Source organism: Myzus persicae, unplaced genomic scaffold, assembly GCF_001856785.1.
Source record: "Myzus persicae strain clone G006 unplaced genomic scaffold, MPER_G0061.0, whole genome shotgun sequence".
NCBI lineage: Eukaryota > Metazoa > Arthropoda > Insecta > Hemiptera > Aphididae > Myzus > Myzus persicae.
Window position 1 is genome coordinate 23074 of NW_019103973.1, and position 19481 is coordinate 42554.

General features: G+C 28.5%; 1 protein-coding gene across 1 annotated transcript; it reads left to right on the plus strand.

Moving 5' to 3' along the window:
* Positions 1 to 1987: 1987 nt before the first annotated feature.
* Positions 1988 to 17407, plus strand: LOC111037066 (GILT-like protein 1). Its single transcript, XM_022319429.1, has 5 exons — positions 1988 to 2495; positions 15723 to 15863; positions 15949 to 16131; positions 16490 to 16639; positions 16719 to 17407. The coding sequence occupies exons 1-5, from the start codon at positions 2232 to 2234 to the stop codon at positions 16890 to 16892; spliced, it is 912 nt and encodes a 303-aa protein (XP_022175121.1). The 5' UTR covers positions 1988 to 2231; the 3' UTR covers positions 16893 to 17407.
* The last annotated feature ends 2074 nt before the right edge of the window (positions 17408 to 19481 follow it).

The window sequence follows — 19481 nt, forward strand, 5'->3', positions numbered from 1 at the left end:
TACTCGATGAACCCATAATATGTTGTATACAACCAATCGAAATTTCTTTCCAATTTTATTTCGGTAATTATTCCCTTCTAACCCCACTGTAGGTATTTTAGTGCATATGAAATATGCCTAATCGATAAGCAAATAATATAACCTGTCTATAGGTATAGGTTAAGTATAATTTATGTACTTTAAGTTATAAACAAAACGCCATTGGAATTCTTTATTATTGTACCAGTAAATCTTATCTTAAATGATATGCAATGATAATACTATGTTTTAATAATCATATAATATTAAAAATAACCTATACCCATATACCTTTTTTTTTTTTATTAAGTAAAAAGACAATCTACAATCTATACAACAAATATGCACATGCCTATGTACCTATAAAATATTATTTCACTAATGGGTTTTGATGGTTATAATTTTATAAACATAAGTATATCTGCGGTAATCTCACACAATTATCACATCACATTTTACTTATTGAGCTAATTTGTACTTATTATTGTGTATTTCAAATAAAAAAAGAACATTATTTTCTCCCAATGGACAGAATAGATAATAACGATTATATTTATTTTTGTTGCTGGTTTCAATATTTATTTTCATGGTTTTTAAACATGGACTTGTGTCTTGCATTAGGTTATTTGAACATCAACTTTTATAACATTTTATAATTTATATTGCTGAATAAGGTGCACATTTCAAACCTCCAAATTAAAATACATAAATTCACAAAATTATTCCACTGTTTTTAATGGTGTAAACTAAATACATACTCCAATCCGTTAGTCTAAAATATTATGACGATTTTATTATTGTAAATAAAAATGTTAACATTTTTCATCTTCCGAGTATATGAGTAATACATTTATCGGTTTGAACAATGATATGTTTTTTTTTTAAATGAATGCCTCTCATTGCCTTTTGGAATATTAAAAGTACTCCATTCTTAACATTAAAAGTGGTTTCTGAATTTCTGATACCAAATTATACATAGTTCGCAATTTCGTATTCCTCGTAATGTTCTTAATATTCAGGAAAAATTAAAATAATTACGGAAAAACAAGAATATAAAACACAATTTTCTTACAAAATTGATTTTGTTATTTTGTTGTGACTTGTAATTTAAAAAAACCCAAACAAAAAAAAAATGAAATTATTACCAAATAATTATAATATTAAAATTATCTAGAATTCTAGACAATAAATAAATTTCAAAATATTTTAACTTTTTTGAACTATTTATAGATACTTGATATTTTTTTCTATACACGTTAATACATTTTTTTATTACAACAGAATATTAAAATATATATACTTTTACCTTTATTATCTAATATATTTTATAATACATTACAAGGAAACTAATATAAATTTATGCAATGCTAGGTAATAACTAATAAGACAAATGACAATAAGGGTTATCTATGAAAATTTGCATTTTAGTAATGTAGTTGGTGTAACACTAAATAAAATCAGTCAACAGAATAAATTAAAATCAAATTGAGAAATACCTACCACAATAGATACAAGGTACCTACCTAGTATGCTAAATGCAGTTTAACATTATAACGGACTATTTAGTATTTACCTTATAAATCATAACCGCAATTTACGATAACTAGTGATAGATAATAACATAATACTGTTATTGTAATTATTATTTAACAATTGGAGTATTTAACATTTATAGTTAACTATACATATTATAAAAGGTGTTTTAAGACCGACAAACACTGAATAATAACTCGAGTAAATCAATAATACCATGATCTGAATAGAAACGAAACGTGTTTGTATAAAATTGAAATTTGAAATGGGTAGGTAACCAATTGACGTTATAGAGTTTTGGGCCCGAACGCTGGCGGTTTATACCGGTTCTGATCACCAGACGTCGCGCCGTCGCGGCGGCGGCCCATGTTTCCCCCACCGACCGATGCAATCCGAAAAGCGCAGCGCACCACCGACCGCCACCGTATAATATGCCGTATGCCTGGTGGCCGGCTTTCACATTTTGCAGACAGACGCCGGTTTTCGAAGCACGCACCAACGCAGCGGACACCGAGATCATTGTGGTTTGTCGTCGTCGTCGTCGTCGTCGTCTTGTTTGATACACCTTCAAGTGGATTTCCTCTTCTCAGCGGACATTATATACCTACAGTTCGGTAAATAAATTCACGTTAATTAATTTCGAACTGCACAGGACGTACTGCGTTATAAATTTGAAGACAATGGAAAGCCGAGCAAGGAATACGTTCGTACTGCTGACAGTTGTATTTGCTTTCGCGTTGCAATGCGTTTCGGCTGAGACGAACTCCAATATCGCCAACTCTGCAGCACCCAACAATTCTGCTCCCGCCAATCCTACTCCCGCCAATCCTGCACCCGCCGCCAACCCTGCGCCCGCCAACCCACCACCCGCCATTAATGTATCGCCGCCGGCAGAAAACATCGCCAAGACCGAAACAGCTCCGTTGACGAATAACAACGTCTCGGTAAGTAAACTTAACTATTTTGGAAAAAAAAAATAAGTACACAAAACAGGGTATATTATCATTAGTGTCGTAAGTTTTTATTTAAACATATATCGCTTTATCGATAGAATAGGTCGTTGATATATTATCTCGTCGTGTAAAAAATGTATCAGTCGCTTAAAATAGTTGAAGCCGGTGTGTCCAATATTTTGTACCTACTTTGGTCCCTGAGTTCGCATCGACGGGTATATTTATAGTAACGCGAGACGCGGGTTTGGTGGGAAATATACATTTTCTTAGTGAGTCCAATGAATATAATATTATATTATAATAATAACAATAATGATATCGTGGAACATTTTCGAAGGTTGTTGAATGACAGTTAAAAACCAGGAAAACTAGACCGGTTTTGAATTTCGATAATTCATCTGGAAATACACTGACGAAACAAACGGTTTCGCGAAAGAAATAGTTACACCGACATTCTGTGATAATATTAAACCGCTTTAAGCTGTTTTGGAGATTAAAATATTGAATATTGATTGTATTAATAATATTTTAATGATTACAATTTAATACCATGATTAATTTTCAATTTTAATTATAGCCAATGTAGCTCTTGAGATCAAAATAGCCTCAAGTCCAAAATTGCTATTGTTTTAATTATTATATTAATTTTAACGATAATTTGTGATATCCAACTACTCTTATGTTTCTACATCGAATTTCTGAATAAATAGGTGAATATTTGTTCCGAATTGCATTACGTAGATACCTAAGTTTTCGACCATATGTTTACTCATATGTGTAAACTAACTTGGTAAATAATTTGAACGTAGGTTCTATGTTCCTATACCGAATGTTGTTTTTAAAACTATCAAAAACAGCATAGGCAATCGTTTAATAATTTTTAAAACATTTCATAAAACTAATAATTATTAATCTATGCCTAAAAAGTTTTTATAAAAATAGCTAATAATTATATTTCGTTATTTTTTTAAAATGTTTAAATAAATGCATTTATAACTTTACTGTTTTAAGCAATTTTTAAATTTGATCATTAAACGGTCATAGCTAGTCGTATACATTTTATACTTACATAAAATCGTGTTTATTAAGTTAATATATGACACATGTAGATAATATGTAGTATAAATGTATGCATTATTAGAGTAATATAAAATTTAACCTTTTGCCGATGTACTAAAACTAACGTTAGCTTATAACTTAATATTTAATGTTTTATTTGTTATAAGAATAATTTATATTTACATATATTTGTATAGAACCATTGTTTGTTTAACAAATTGTTGTGAATCAGTTTTTTTATCGTTATACTGAAAACACGAAGCATAATAATTACTGTTTGTATTATAATTTATATAACTGAAGTATGTGGAGATCGAAGTTTTAGTTTTTTACATCAACATTTCATTTAAATTTTCACTTTTACGATTTAACCGACAAAAAACAATTTCTTAGAAACGTAGGATTTTTTCGTTTTCTATGATATTTTGCATATAGATAGGAACTTCGATCTATGTGGCCATTTTTAATAAAGTACTAGTTCATCCAAAAAATAGCAACTGTTTTTGAACACTAAACTCAAATAATTTTTATTATAATAGGTGCTAATTTTGAAATGCGCTTTCTTCATGACCTTACTAGGTAATTTATTAATATTAACATGCTTGCCCTCAAAAACTATATTCATTAAAATATGAGTATATTATCACAATTCACAGTGAACTTAGATTTCGTATCTATGTGTCGAACTACATACTATATTTTTTGTTTCTTTTATTGAAATGAGTTAAACGATAGTCTATAACACACACCATTTTCTTCTTAGTTAAATTAATTAAGTATAAAATATGAGATAAATAACTATATCTCGTTTTAATTGTCACACGCTCTTTAGTCATTATTTTTATCATATTATTTATACACGTCTTGTAAATAAATAATGCGATTATTAAAAATACGAAAAACAAATATATACATATACTGGTATAATTGGTCCAATTAAAATAATATAGTTTTAACATATATTTTTCATATCTTAAGTCATTAAATTCTCTACTGATATTTCGTATTGGTTTGGTTTTAAGTAATTATAATTAAAATTCTTTAGCAAAATTGACGTTGTAAATATAATCTTTCAGTAATTAAATAATATATTATTAATTATTATGTACATATATACATTATACGCATTTGATTTTCAGAGATTTCGATATGATGCTCTACTCTGAAGCAGCATTTAGATTCATTCAGTTGATGATTCACTGAATGTAAATACATAGTAACAAACTATATAACACATCTGTTTACACTGTTTTTAAAAATTTTGTATAATGAATTTGTTTGATTTATTAAATGACGAACAAATTTTAAAATTCATAAATACTTCTGACCGAAAATAGTAAGTACCTAGTATTCTTCGAAATATTTTTGTACTTCGGTATTTTACTATTTTGTTGCTGTCCTGAAATAATATTGTCTTTTGAAGTTTTAAAATCAATTATTTTACTTGTAGGTAGGTAGGTATATTGTTTATTGCTTAGATACACCAAGCACAATTAAGGTTATTTAACATGTCATAATTTATAAATACCGAATAGGGATTTATACATTCTAAAATAAAGTTGTAGTTCTTTTTCATGATGAATTTAAGTATATATTGTTGGTTCTACTTTTGACTCATAAAATGCATTACATTTGCAGGTCTCAAAACATTGAAGTCATAATTTATTTAACTTGCTGTTATCGCAGTTAAATAAAGACATTTTCTTTAAAATACGTCGACTACATTATATATTATATATTGTAGTAGTTGTTTTACCTCGCCATAATAATTAATGGTGTACATATTGGTTACTAAATATTTTTATCGCAACACTTAATCTTTATGATTAAGTCAATAGTTATTAATTATCATGGAATTTATGATAGGTCTATACTCTATACCTATTGTTTTGAATGTTACTTTAAACTTAAATAGTTGTCAGTTACACACTCACATATATACATTAAACTTGTTGTTGAGAAAAATTAAATATTAACAGTTTGGTATACATAACTACTTTTTAGTAATATTATTAATACTTGTATTTACCCCAAAAATAAGTTTATTTATTTTAACTTATTCATGAGTCACAAATTTCATGACTCATGCGTGCTCATTATTATTTTCTTTATTACTCTGAAGTTAGAGTATTTAATTTACTATGATTAATAATTTTATTAAATAGATGTTTAAAAAGAAAATTTTAAAATTTACCTTAATTTATTATAGACATAAGCAAAATGTTATGCTAAGCGTGTAAAGTTTAGTCCGTTTGAATTGTTTCGTAACACCTATATGTAGGAGTTCTAACTTTTAGTTTTAGGATATATATTCAATATGTGTCAACTATGTGAAGAATAATGATCGTTGTAAAATTTGTTGCGTTTTAATATTTGTTTGCACTTAGTTATAGAAAAATTTCCCTTTTTTTTTATAATAATTTTACATTTATAAATTATACTCGTAGTTATTCGAAACTACCTGCATTAATAGCACTGTTAAATAAAAGAATAATAATTATTTATGCATCAGTTTAAAAATAAATAATTGGTTTAGGTAAAAAACCAAAATGTAAAATTGTATTTAAAATTTTGCTTCAGAATATTGATATGAGTTACTGTTTAGTTATTAAAAACCCATGCTACTTGAGAATTTTATAAATGGGTTGAATTGTAGGTATACATGTACATAGTTCAACAATAAAAATTCACCTTCATTATATTTTAAATGTTTAAAAATATTTGCTGATTTGTGTTAAAATATGCACTCGCTTAATGAGTAAAATGCATTAACTTGATCGATACGATAGTAGGTAACAACAGTGCTTTGTAGCATACAACGAGAATGAGTACGCTAGTGTAAATTTAAAAAAAACGCAAATGTACAGGTGTTATAGAATGGCATCACAGTTGTCATAGGTACTTATAATATTAATACTTGGCAAAATAATCGTTATACATACGTATTCAATACATATATTGTCTGTATAATATCTGTGTTAAAGCTAAAACCCGGGTAAAAATCATATTTCGTTATTTCCTCCACTATGGCTCTTTCCTATTAAACAATATATATATATATATATAATATACATATTATATTTCTTGTAACTCAAAACCAACATTTTTGGTCTAGATAAAATGTAAAACTGTATTTAGCTTGGTATTCCTTGGCCAATTGGTATTTTATTTACCTTTTTGATTTTTCTAGTGGTTTTTTACGCGACTATTCTAAAAACAAGTGGGTTTATTTCCTAATATTAATTAGAAATTAGCTTGATGATTTTAACCAACATATTATTATTGTGTTTCTTAAATAGTTAATACATCAGAATTTATACACGTTTTAGCGTTTGACCCAATTGTGCTTTATATTATGTAATATATTTCAAATTTCCATTTTGCAAATGGAAATGCTTTTTTAATAATTTCATACACATTAGTACATTACTATCTACGTAATCGATATCTTTTGTCAAATGTCAACTTTTGTGATGACATTTGAAACTCTGTACAAAAGACATAGATGCAGACAATGAATGGCCATGTGTATATTGTGTATTATATACCTGTACAGCTTACATATATATAATATATATTGTATACATGTGTAATAAACATAAATTTTAACTTTAATAGCATTTTCATTTTATTAGGTCATTCTGTCAAAGTTTTAAAGTATATTGGTAAACAATCTTAGAAATAATTTGGCGAACAAGCACATGTCGTAACTGACCATCGTTATTTCCGAAAAAAACTACCACGCAATTCGTTTCAAACGTTTTGTTATCCAATAATACTTGTCAATATTTTTGACACACTTGTTTATGCAAAATAATCTCTTTAAACATCGTTACTTATAATAGGTACCTTTCTTGGTCAAGGTTATTTTTGTATTAAAGAGTTCAAAACAAATCATTATTTTTAAAGTGTATTACAAATAAAAGAATTACATTAATACATTCATATATTTTTATATTACGCAACGAAGTTGTTCCAAGAAGAAATCTCTTCACTTTGTACACATTGCCATTATTGTATAGAATATTATCTATTAATTATTAAACTTATGCTTCAATGTATGTAACAAATAGCTTAAATATGAAACTATGTTATACAATTATTTTTACACTTACCTGAATGATAAAAGTTAACAGTTAAATTGGTTATTTATTTTTTTAATTTAGATTAAATAGAAACTCGAAGAATATTAATATAAAAAAATTCGTTCCCCGATTTCAAATATCAAAGTTGTAGTTTTTGATTTTATTGTATTGATATCATTGACGACATTAGTATGGTTATAGTAAATAACCAATATAATGCGTTAAACAAAAAAAATATATCGTTATGTTAAAAAAGATTTTGGCTTAAAATTATTTTGTTAACTATAGTTGCAATTAAAATATTATATTTCAGATATGCATTAGAATAATGCGAATTATATTGAAATAGTCTATTACAGAGCCTAGATAATAATGATAATTTATTAATATTAATTTTAATTCAAACATTATTAATTAGGCTCTCTGGTCTTTGTTATAAATCATCTCAATTTGATTTCTCTCCGTAGACACTCTTTGCAGGCTGACCACGACTATTATGGCAGAGTGCATACCAACTGGACATATTATTAAATATTAACCAACGAAGTGAAAATGCATATTCTCATGAGAATTGTATTTCCAAAAAAATTGGAAATCCCTATAAAGGAGGAAGGAATAGCACAACATGTCAATTTGCCTTAGGTTCACCGGCGATGAGCCTGTGCCCGTGCCAGTATCGAGTGCTTTTCGATCGTTAAACCTGCACGCGGCTTGCACCGACAGAATAATAATATATTGACGACGATCGGTGGGGAACAACGCACCGGGCAGATAGAGTAATTACGTTGGTCTCCCCCAAGGTTATATCTCTCCTAACACACGTGGAACTTGAAAAGAAAAGATGTGCTATCATTTTTTTTTTATATTAATTTATTGTGTTCAATGTGCAAGTTACATTACATAATAGTATTTTAATACTTTTAGTTTTTCAAAATCTATAATAACTAAATTGGTAATTTTTATTCTCGAGGTATTCATTTGGATTATTAAAAACTATAAAATAATAGATAGTCTATAGTGAGAAACGTAGATTGTTATTTTTTGTCATTTTACTTATTATGCATAATGTCACTCATTTAATAATCGTTGAAAAAATAATTGTACCTTTTTATCAGTTCTTGAGGTACTGTCTTGTGTAATGTATATATAAATATATATATATATTATATCCGCCTTATTTTTGACTCCGGGAGAAAGATTATTGTAGATGTGGGATGCTATAAATCTGTTTTTAGTTACTAATCAATTATAATATAGCAGCTTATTATTTACTGACGTTCTATTTGAGATAAAATTGTTCAAGAGACTGTACAAACAAACTATTTATCATTTTTATACTGATATTTAGTCGTATTTTATCGTCTACAGTGTATTATATTATATTTACCCTTATGAACCTACAGGCTAGATAAAATTCTCTATGAAATATTTTGATACCACTGGATATACTTCCAGAGTTCTTAAATGTCTTGAAAAGACAGTATTGTTTAAATGCTCTCGTATAAACAGAATTAGATTGTTACAAGTCAACTGGAATGTTCCCATCACATTGGTATCCTCTGTTTTCCCTATGTAATTAACGCTATTGTACATGTTTTTGAATACATTGTTTTTTTTTTAGCTATTTCTATTTAATGAGAAACACACACGCACATTGCTACTTATGAATATGTTAAAAACCGTTTAAGTCAATGTACTACGAAGATATAAAAGATTTTCTACCTGTAGGTACCCATTGGTATTTGGTTTACCTATTCAAAATAATATAATCTACAAAAAACACGTTATTACGTTCTGTGGCGAGTGTAGCTTAAGGACTTTTGCATAATATTTGGTTTACTACGATACACTAATATACTTACTATACTACCTATATTTTAGTTGCATACGTTTACAGAGAGGTACTTCAAAGACTCAAAGTAAAAAATCCCCAAGGTTTTTCACGTTAATAATATCATTTTCAACTGATAATCATAAATTTATATATTATTATTATTTTGTAATTTTGGATTCCGAGCACTAATTGCGCAAACACAACCCGTTTTTGGTATAATAGATTTTGTTTTTTTGTTGTCGTTTGTACACTGTAGAGAATTGAATTTGGTACTTACCTAATATTTATATTTTATAGACATAATACAATTTTAAAAAAATACCTACATCTAGAAATCAACATTTTCGGAGTTTTTTTTTTTATAAATAATGATAAAAATGTTATGCTTGGTCAAAAAGTTAAAATTGGTTCCTCACAAGTTGTTCGTACAGCAACCTAAAAATATCGAAAATACATTTTCGCAATTTAATACCAAACCATTTCTTGCATGATACTTATGAATAAGAAAGAATTTGATTGACAATTATCCTTCTTGTTTTCATTTAAACCTACCTAGTAGTTGGCATATTTTTTTCGATTTTATCTACGCCCATCTATTATTTGTGATTGCGAACGTTTCTTTTAACATAATATCATCCCTTTGACGAGAATGCATTATAATCCATCATTCACTCTTCAATATAATATAATAGAACTGCTAATATGGTCGCTTGAGAGATAAGTGCACATGCACAACTTCACGAGTAGATAGATGTGTATTGTAATCTTCATCGTGACCCAAATGGTCATTATATTTCTCGGTCATCTCAGATAGTTTACATTTGACAACGAAATAAAAGAAGTTATAATTTATGATTATGTCATTATATTATAATATTATATCGTATGGATTATGAGCTGTATTTATTATGGTAACCTATAAAATATAGTATAATACTATAATATGTTTTTATTTTTATTATTCCTTGAATCATAATTCATAATACTGTTTTAAAGTATTCCATTGATTTTTTTTACATACTTTTTATTTAAAACTGATGTCTGACACTAATACATTTGTCATGATTATCTCATACAGTTATATTGACTGTAAAGAGTTTTTGTGATACATATGCCAGTCAAAATAACCCGTCACAAATATACTACCATATGGCAGAAGATAAGAGCTAAGGTTTTTTTTTATTTGTTATGACGAACCCATCATTACAGGATAACAAAAATCGCTTCATGTAACAAACCATCAAATGTGGATAAAATACAAAAATTAAATTGTGTTTGTTTTTCTACTAACATTATGACATTTTAAAAATATGAGCCGTAATGGTATTTAAGTAACGTTAATTATAAAAAATAATATTTATTTATTTAGTACTAGCTTTATAAAATTGCAGTTAGTATAGATTAGTTATGATGATATTATGTAAAAATCGTTCTTGCCAAAACTGTATTTATTGACATGCGACGTTCTAATATAAACTGAAAAAAGTAGTGAGTAATAAGTGAGTAATAACTAATAAAATAACTATTTTTTCAAGTTTTAATGTAATGGGTACATATTATAACTATGCGTAGTTAAATTAAAATATTCTTGGTGTATTAATTATTTAAACAAAATATGTTTTATTCACTTCTTGGATACATGACATTTCGAAAATGCCTTTTACAATGTTTTTAGTTTCTGAATACAATAGTCTGTACAATAAGTACTTTAATTAGTATAATAGTAGTTACTACTTTTTTCTGTTGGTAATAGGAAATAATTATCGCTATATTAATAAATTATTATTTTTTATTGTGGCATTGCTGGTAATAATCGATAGCCAGTCACTTCCACATTATAATTTTGTCTAAGACCTAGATGATACTGTTTTAATGTGAATACTTGTTTAATAGGTACGTTTACATTTTTACATGAGTTATTAATATTACGTATTACGATTACCTAGTGGAAATGTTATAGTTATTCACATTGTATTTATACGACCAACGGCTGCTAACATATCCTATTATCGTAGAAACACTTGCGCGTAGTTATGATAAAAATTACAATTGACAGACAATATTTACTTAGTAATGTGTCCATGCAAAATCAACGTGTTTGCTTTTGTAGTTCGACATGGCGTAACAGTACATCAATATTTTAGTGTAAAAGTTTCCATTAGTAAAACCTACTTTACACAGCAATAACAGTTTAATTTAAATTAAAAAATTTACAGCAACTAAATAATAATAAGTTGTTATATTTTAATTCAAATAAATGCTATAATTGTAATTTTATGCCGGGTTGCGTGATTGTTTAATGTGTATTTAATGAACGTATATAATATTTTATTTTTATAAATCCTTAAATGTTCAATACATATAATCGTTTTCAAATATGCAAGTAGTTTATTAATGAATAAATATTTTTAATATGCTATAATAATTGAATATTTTTGGATAAGTAAACGCGTTGACTACATTAGATATGCACAAAGGTACTAAAATTATATAATATTTCTTCATTTCAGTTGTGAAATAAAAAAGTACTCTGTAAAATACCTACTATAGTCTATAATAATATATTATTATATACTTGGAGATCGTTATTATTTCTAACGGAAATACAGTGAGTCGTAAAAAATTACGTTTTCCTTGTCGCATTATAATATACGTTATTTCAAAATGTTGTGTTAGTATACGTTGTGCCGGTAAAGGAGTGGCTTGTTTCGAATTCGAGTCTGTTTCGTGTTAAGGGCCCCGGGGTTCTCGTAACTAGCCTCTGGAAAGGGGGTGCGCCATAGGCGAGCCGGCGGTGCCGATACTGTGGTGAGAGGTGGGAAACTGTGGGTTTGTGTGGTGAGTGAGAAGGGGTTGATGTGGAGAGGACGGGAATGGGTTGTAATGTGTAGAGAGATGGAGAGAGATTTCGCACGCGAATAATAAAATGGTCCAGACGGCGTGCGGGCCCTCCGCTTCACTATAATATATATAATATATATATACCTTTATACATATAACCCACCGACCAGTCTGTGCAGCCCCGCAGACAGGTCTACGGGGCGTGCGGCCGATTATATGCACGCGGTGTGAGGGGGGAAAAACTTAACCGAGACTCACCCACTCCCATCCCTCATCACCCGCCGTGGACCATACTACCCTTCACCACCACGCCCCCCTCTCCTGTCGCGCGTCACTACGTTCACCCTATTGAATTTCTACACAGAGGTAAACGAACAAAACGAGAACTGCATGCATACGACATATGTGTAAACACCTATTATATATATATCATATAAATTGTATGTATGTATAAGGTCTCTCCGCCCGGCCAGACTGTTGAGCGGGGTGTAGTCGAAGGGAGGGGTAGTCGTATAGTATATCTGGAATTCCAAAAGCGCGTCTGGGCCACCGATGTCTTTTATCCGCGCCCACTTACTATTGTCGTCAGTTAAATCGTGTGCGCCTATATTGTTCGCTGCAAATGTATGCCCTACCTATATGGATTTTAGGTAAATCTAGACGGAATGCTGATCGAATGGTGCTATCATTGTCGTTGTTTTGTGGTACATGTTATGTTGTTGTTATTTCGGTTTATCGTGATATCGTCGCCATTTGTAACACACCCAATAAGATAACCGATATTACATATTATTTATTATATATGCGCCTAATCTATATGGGTATAATAGCATAGTTTATACCGTAAAGGATATTATGGTATAACACGAAGACAGTTGTAGGCACGTCTTTTAGCACGACGAGTATACCCAACCCTGGGAATTCCTTGACCCAAGATTCAATCTAAGATGGCGCGGTCTTTAAATTGTCAAATATACTGAATTTGTTTAGTTGTACAAAATTACAAAACCCTACGGGATACTCCAGATACCCAGCGGGTGTCGGCCACCGATTAAAACCACCACACTTGACGACATTCATCTAAACATTTTCGACGGTTGTCCAGTTTTACCTACGCACGGAGAAAGTGTTGAGAATATTGAAGAATGTGTGATTTGTTATGCGCATAGTACCAACTGCACTAGATTTCCGAATTTCCGATATACCAGTGATGGCGCTAGGTTTTTACGAGGCTCTGGGCAAAGTATTTTACAGTACCTATAAGGCTATAACATGTCAACTCATCTACTTATATAATATATTGTTTATCTTACATTGAAATAAATTGTATGTGTAAAAAATATTTTATAAACTTGTATATTATATTTTGTTATTGTGAACAAACCCAGTATAATATAATATCCAGACATATTTTATCACATAAACATGAGTAGCTCGAATGCACCATGGTCCCATAAAAACGCAATATTCTCTGTTTTGTACTTTTGTGGTCTGATCGAACGGCCCCTGATCTCCTCGAACCTTGTATTTTCAAATAATTTAGATTATCATTTACCAAAGTTTAATTTTATAGAGACAGGTAAAACGCGTTTCGTAATAAAAGTGTTCCGTTACGCGTGAAGTGCGATAACTCCTTAAGCATATTATAAGCGTGTATGTCCCGCAAAACTACCCTTGTTATTTTAGGTGCGACAAACTGCCGACACCGATTCGTGCAAAGTATAATTTATTATACATTTATTTAGACAAATTTCATTAAAGTAGGTCATTATAAAAAAAAACCTTCATTAATAGCGGATTGGTGACATAAACCTAACAAACTCTAACCATTATTTATTAAAATAATCAATTACAAGTAAACTTTTCACCTACTTTAATGAACTCGTTGCGTTTTGTAAATTAAATTAATGTTTGGAAACATTATAAATATTTTTTTAAGCTTAGTCATTGTCCTAATCGTGTTTCAAAAATGCGTAAGATGTGTGTTAAAATAATATCACCAAACAATAAATGGTTGTTTGAAATATGATTTACCTACAAGATAAATGCTACCGCCATAATTTTGTATTAGACTCGTATGTTTGAACAGTCCAGTGCATTGAACTTTTTTTTTCATTGTGATATGGAACAATGAAAAATATGCTATTCCAAAAATAATTCTATGATTTTCGAGCTCAATAGACTGGGAGTAAATAATGGTGTAATCGAGTGAAGATTGGATTGTAATCGTAATAATTGAACAAAACCTTTATTATCCGATAACTCCTCCCTACATTTTAATGTAGATATACATAAATAGGTGCCTATATAATCAACCTTCCTACACATACGACACACAGTTTTTTAGTTTCAACATTCCACCCATAACGTTTTGTTTAGGTGTTTACTGTTTAAAGTTGCAAAGCAGCGAAATGAAAATGAATAGCAAATGATTTTAGTCTGGGTGTAATACGACACTGTGAAGCTAATCTCCATGTCAGTAAATATGTGTTAAAATATCAAGAAATATGGTTTATATTCCATATTTGTCATTCGTTGATGTTATATTTTTATGTATAAAAAAAAAAAAATGATTTGATTTGAATGTTATAATATTACAGAATAATAATATTTTGTGTAAGAGAGTTCCGTCATCCGATTGTTCCTACCATAATTCATAATGTATAATTTTTAAATAAACAATAAAACAAAACAAAACAAAATAAAGTATAAAACATATTTATATAATATCTAACCGTATTATGTTTTTATATTGTGTTCTTAATATTACCGCAGGTAATTACAATGTTTTCGAGTTAAATACCGACAGAGTTAATTTGTTTCTGGTGCACAATAGACACGCATTTGGCGCACTTGTTTACGATGATCATTGTTTTACAATAAAGCTGCGTGTATTCGTGTTTGAAATTTAACCAGTAACAACACGTACAATATTTTTAATTTCAATTTTTTAATAAAACAAAAATCCCGTCGTAGCTATTACTTGAATTATCGAATGCATGATGTAACATTAAAGTTTTGTGCATCTAGAAAATATAATATAAAATAATGTTATGAGTTATACAATCAACTATCGAACTATAGGTATTATTTTATTGTTTCTTTATGAAGGATGCAGATATTATCAATCTTTTGTTATGAAAAAATCTAAGTATTGGCTATAGTTTCATTTAAATCTGATAAATATATGTTCCTAATATAATTAATATTGTATTGGTTATTATTAATATTCATTATTTTATTATTATGTACCAATGACCTATACAGTTTGTTTAACCGCTATTTATAGGGAATATTAAGCATCTATTGATTATTGTGTACTTATTTTATTTTTATGTTTTTGCTATCGTATAATAATATAATTTATTTAAATGTAATTGACTAAAATTTTTATTTCAGACTCATATTGTAGAAATTGAAGTGTACTACGAAGCATTATGCTCGGACAGCGTTAAGTTTGTCTCAAACCAGTTATTACCTACATTTAATAAGCTAGGCAAGTTCATCAATGTGACATTTATTCCTTTTGCTCAAGGAAATGTAAGTTAAAAAAAAAACAATAACTAGTTTACTAATTTGTGTTCTAAATGTTGTTGATATAATACAATGTTCTTGTTGTTTTCAGATCACCACTAACCCTGACAAATCTTTAAATTTCACTTGTAAGCGTGAAGGAGAGTGCGCTGCTGATAGAGTGCACGCTTGTGGTATTCATAAAATCAAAAACAACGAACAGCTAATCAAATTTGTGAATTGTTCCCTGACTGAAGGATACAATAGTCCAAATAAAACTGTACCAATTGGCTTGGTATATGCATTTGTATAATTAAATAATTGGTTTCTAATAATTCATAATTTCATTTTAAGTAGTTTATGTACCTATTTTGAACTACATTGATTTTTTGAAAATTTGGTTAATATTGCTAAGTCTTAACCTATTAGTACTAGTATTTATTTAATATCTGATATCTATACCAAAACCGTTCTATATTGTGTGTTTTTGCTTCTTTTTTAAATGGTACAAAAAAGCCATAGCTTACTGAAGTAATATTGTTCTGTATTTGCTTTCATCAGTATATTTTTATATTGAAACAAATGAAACCAATTTGTTTGACTGTATTATTACTTATTAGACATTAACTCAACTATTTAAAAAAAAATTATAGTGTGTCAAAAACAGTAACATTGATAGTGCCGTCATTACTGAAATCACTGATTGCGCCAATAATACAGATGCTAATCCATGGTTGCAAGAGTATGTGAACAAATCTGCTGCTGCCCATGTGATATCCGTGCCCAAAGTTGTATTCAACAAGGTAAATTTAAATTAAAAAAATATATACTGTTATTACAATTTGTACTATTGTCTCTAATGTGGTTTATTTTATACACAAGAATTCTACTGAAGACTTCTCATCAGCAGTACCTTTCATGAATGCCGTATGTAAACAAATTCCTGATGAGTTGCAACCCGAAGAATGCAAGACTATTCCTAGTGGATCAGATACGCTTGTTGTTGGAGTACTACCAATAATCATTGGTGCTTTCTATTTCATAAAACTGATCTAAGTCTTAATATATAAGGATTACAATATTTTAAGTTTATATTTTAAATTAACTATTCATCTTATAATCTGTTAGTTCTGTAAGCATCTTTTTTTATTACCTATTATTACTCATTTACCATATCTAGAGTTGCCACGCCCTTATATAATTGTGATTAAAAAAGTTAGTGTGTATCCATTTGTCTTTTAGACTTACATAGTAGTACATAGTATATGGTAGAACTATTAGGAACACGTCATGATTTGTAACGGACATTTAATTATATAAAAAAACGACTAAACAAAAATAATATGTATTTTTTTTTTATATCTGATTTTCAAATAAAATGTTTTTGAGTGGTAGAAATATTTATGTAATAACCGTAATATTTGTAAGCATTTCTATAAGGATCTAAAATTATTATTAGTTAAATTATTATTCATTTATTATATTTTTAATCATTATTGTGAAATATTTATTTATTTTTTATTATGTGTACACACAAATCAATGAATACCAATTAAATGCCATATAAATTATTCTATTCCTAATTATTGACCTTTTAAACAAATGAAGTGCTGATCATCTTTAAATAACAAATTACAAATTAACAATCCAACTAAGAAATAGTTTTTATAATTATATTAATATGAGTATATTTGTTATATATTATAATCTATATTAGCTTTTCTATTAAAATGTAACCAATTGCTAATATATTAATGTATAATGACCAATGTCTACTGAACACTCACAATATGTGAACATTTAAATTCCTATAATTTGTATGATTGTTTTAACTTTTATTATAACTAATGATAGTTTAATGTACCACTAAAGAGTTGAACTATATTAGTGTAAATGCAATTGCCAATTTGTATTTTAACATCATTAAAAATAATGAAAATCAAATAACAAAAGATAAAAAGCTGCTGTGATTGTGATGAATGTAATAATAATAGCTAGAACACTAAAAAAACTATTTACTGTTAATTAGGTTGTATTTATATGAATTAAGGGCATTTAAGCTATATTTGAATAGTTAATAGAAGTATAAATCCACTGACATAATTATTATTTTTATAATAAACTTTAAACTATAGCAATTTAAAAAAAAACTTAAAAAACTGGAATTGTACACAAAACTAATTTTCAACAAAATTCATTGTTTTTTTGGTACCTCATAAACAAAACTGTAGATACTTGATATTTTCACCAAATATTTACATAATCATTTCCTGCACATTATAAAGTTTTCTAAATATTTTGAGCTATTTATAAAATTTGAAATTCTTCTGACAGGTTTATAGACTATAAACTTGAAACAGTAATACAGAATTCTGCATAAGTATGAATATAAATATGTAATGTTTCCTGGAGCTCATGTGCCGCAATTTCAGTTTTTGACATAGAGGGGATTGTATTATATGGGGGTTACATATTTAAATGAAACAGATCAATGGAGTCTCTACCCCCAGCACCCCTCCCTGTTAAAATACTTTTTAAATGCATTACTCGATGTAATATAATATAACAAAACATACATATCTTTTTTTTTCTCACCAAATGTCCTACATTTAATATATTATAATACATCTACCTATTGCTAAAATTAAAAATATTTTTAGATTATTAAAATAAATTGCTACCATTTAGGTATTTACATACTGCGTGTTCTCCAATTTAATGAACACTGAATTTCTGGACCGGATTATATTGGAATAAATTTCAAATTTTTAACTCTCAGTACGCGTATTCTCAATATAAATTGCATTTTTTTTTAAACGGCAACCGGTATTTTCGATACCAAATTCGGATAGACTGATTTTTAAAAGTCATTATGACCTATTAACTATATTATTGTCAGTATAAATATTGACTGAATAAGAGTCATTTAAATTTTAATAAATAATACATTTTTACGATTCATTAAATGTATAAAAAAATGTATTATTATTTATTATTGGTTACTTTTTGAATATTTTTAAATGTTATAAACAAGATTAACACAATATGGGTATAACATGATTTATAAAAAATCAATTACAGCAGACAACAGTGATTTTATAATTACACAATGAATTAAATAAATTGTTCACAGTTTGCCCCATGATTGTTGATGCATAATTGAAAACAGGGCCGATGGAAGGGCAAGGCAGAAAGGGCAGCTGTCCAGGGCCTCTTCATTTTAGGGGCCATGCGCTTTTCATGGCATTTGATGGTTTTTAAGCCTATAATTTTGTTTTTCAAATTAAAAATACAAGTCCGGTCTGCAGTGGCAGCTTGTGGTTTTTTAATATAATAATTGGAATACCTATGTTAACGAGTGAGAGTAAAAATAAATTATAATGCCAGCGATCGAAGACGACGTCCAAAACAATTTTGATGTTCAAATCTTGAATTTTTTTTAAATTGTTGTGTAACACCTGTATTTAGTATAATTAATCTACCTGAACATTTAATTTGTACATATTTTATTTTAATAAATATTTAAAAAATTCTTCTAGCTAAGTACTAGGACGTGCCAGTAAATTTTTGTTTTGCCTCACGAAAAAGAGTTTTTTTGTCACATAAAAAATATTTGCCACGGGCCCCGCAAAACCTTCCGTCCGC

What these genes read in the sequence shown, in the direction of transcription:
- LOC111037066 (XM_022319429.1), top strand. Translation starts at nt 2,232, where the DNA reads ATGGAAAGCCGAGCAAGGAATACGTTCGTACTGCTGACAGTTGTATTT. An exon ending in TGACGAATAACAACGTCTCG is followed by an intron (nt 2,496 to 15,722) that starts GTAAGTAAACTT and finishes TTTTTATTTCAG; the next exon opens with ACTCATATTGTAGAAATTGA. An exon ending in TTCCTTTTGCTCAAGGAAAT is followed by an intron (nt 15,864 to 15,948) that starts GTAAGTTAAAAA and finishes TGTTGTTTTCAG; the next exon opens with ATCACCACTAACCCTGACAA.